Below are 377 nucleotides of genomic sequence, written 5' to 3' on the forward strand. Positions count from 1 at the left end.
AGACAAGCAAATTAACACCACAAATAAGTGAAAACCAAAACGACCAGAGAAGAATAAAACCTTCTCACCTGATGAACGAGATGCAGGTCCTGGCGACCCTCCCCCGGTACGGCTGCAGCTCCTTGGAGAAGAGGACCTCGTCCTTGTGGTGGTCGTCCTCGCGGAGGCGGCGGGCTTCCTGACGGGCGTACTCGGCGAGGTTGGCCGAGTAACGCCCGTACATCTGTGGGCGGGAAAGGGAAGGCGGGGGCGTCAGTGTCGAGTTGCATGGCAAGGCGGCGAGTAATTACTATTATCAGCATTTCTTTCTTTTTTGTTCTAATAAAGCATCCTCTTTCTTACGCAAGAATTTCTGTGAATGTAAAAATACAAGCACT

The 377-nt window shown here is 51.2% G+C and overlaps 1 protein-coding gene across 1 annotated transcript in view; it reads right to left on the bottom strand.

Annotated features, from left to right (window-relative positions):
- The window catches only part of LOC119586791 (chloride channel protein 2-like), a gene marked incomplete at its 3' end in the record, with an annotated part of 22,238 nt that overhangs the window by 15,193 nt on the left and 6,668 nt on the right, over window positions 1-377 (bottom strand). Inside the window, 1 exon segment of the mRNA XM_037935511.1 lies at window positions 69-223. Within this exon segment, the coding sequence (XP_037791439.1) occupies window positions 69-223 (155 nt within the window).

Source organism: Penaeus monodon, chromosome 22, assembly GCF_015228065.2.
Source record: "Penaeus monodon isolate SGIC_2016 chromosome 22, NSTDA_Pmon_1, whole genome shotgun sequence".
NCBI classification, from domain to species: Eukaryota; Metazoa; Arthropoda; class Malacostraca; order Decapoda; family Penaeidae; genus Penaeus; species Penaeus monodon.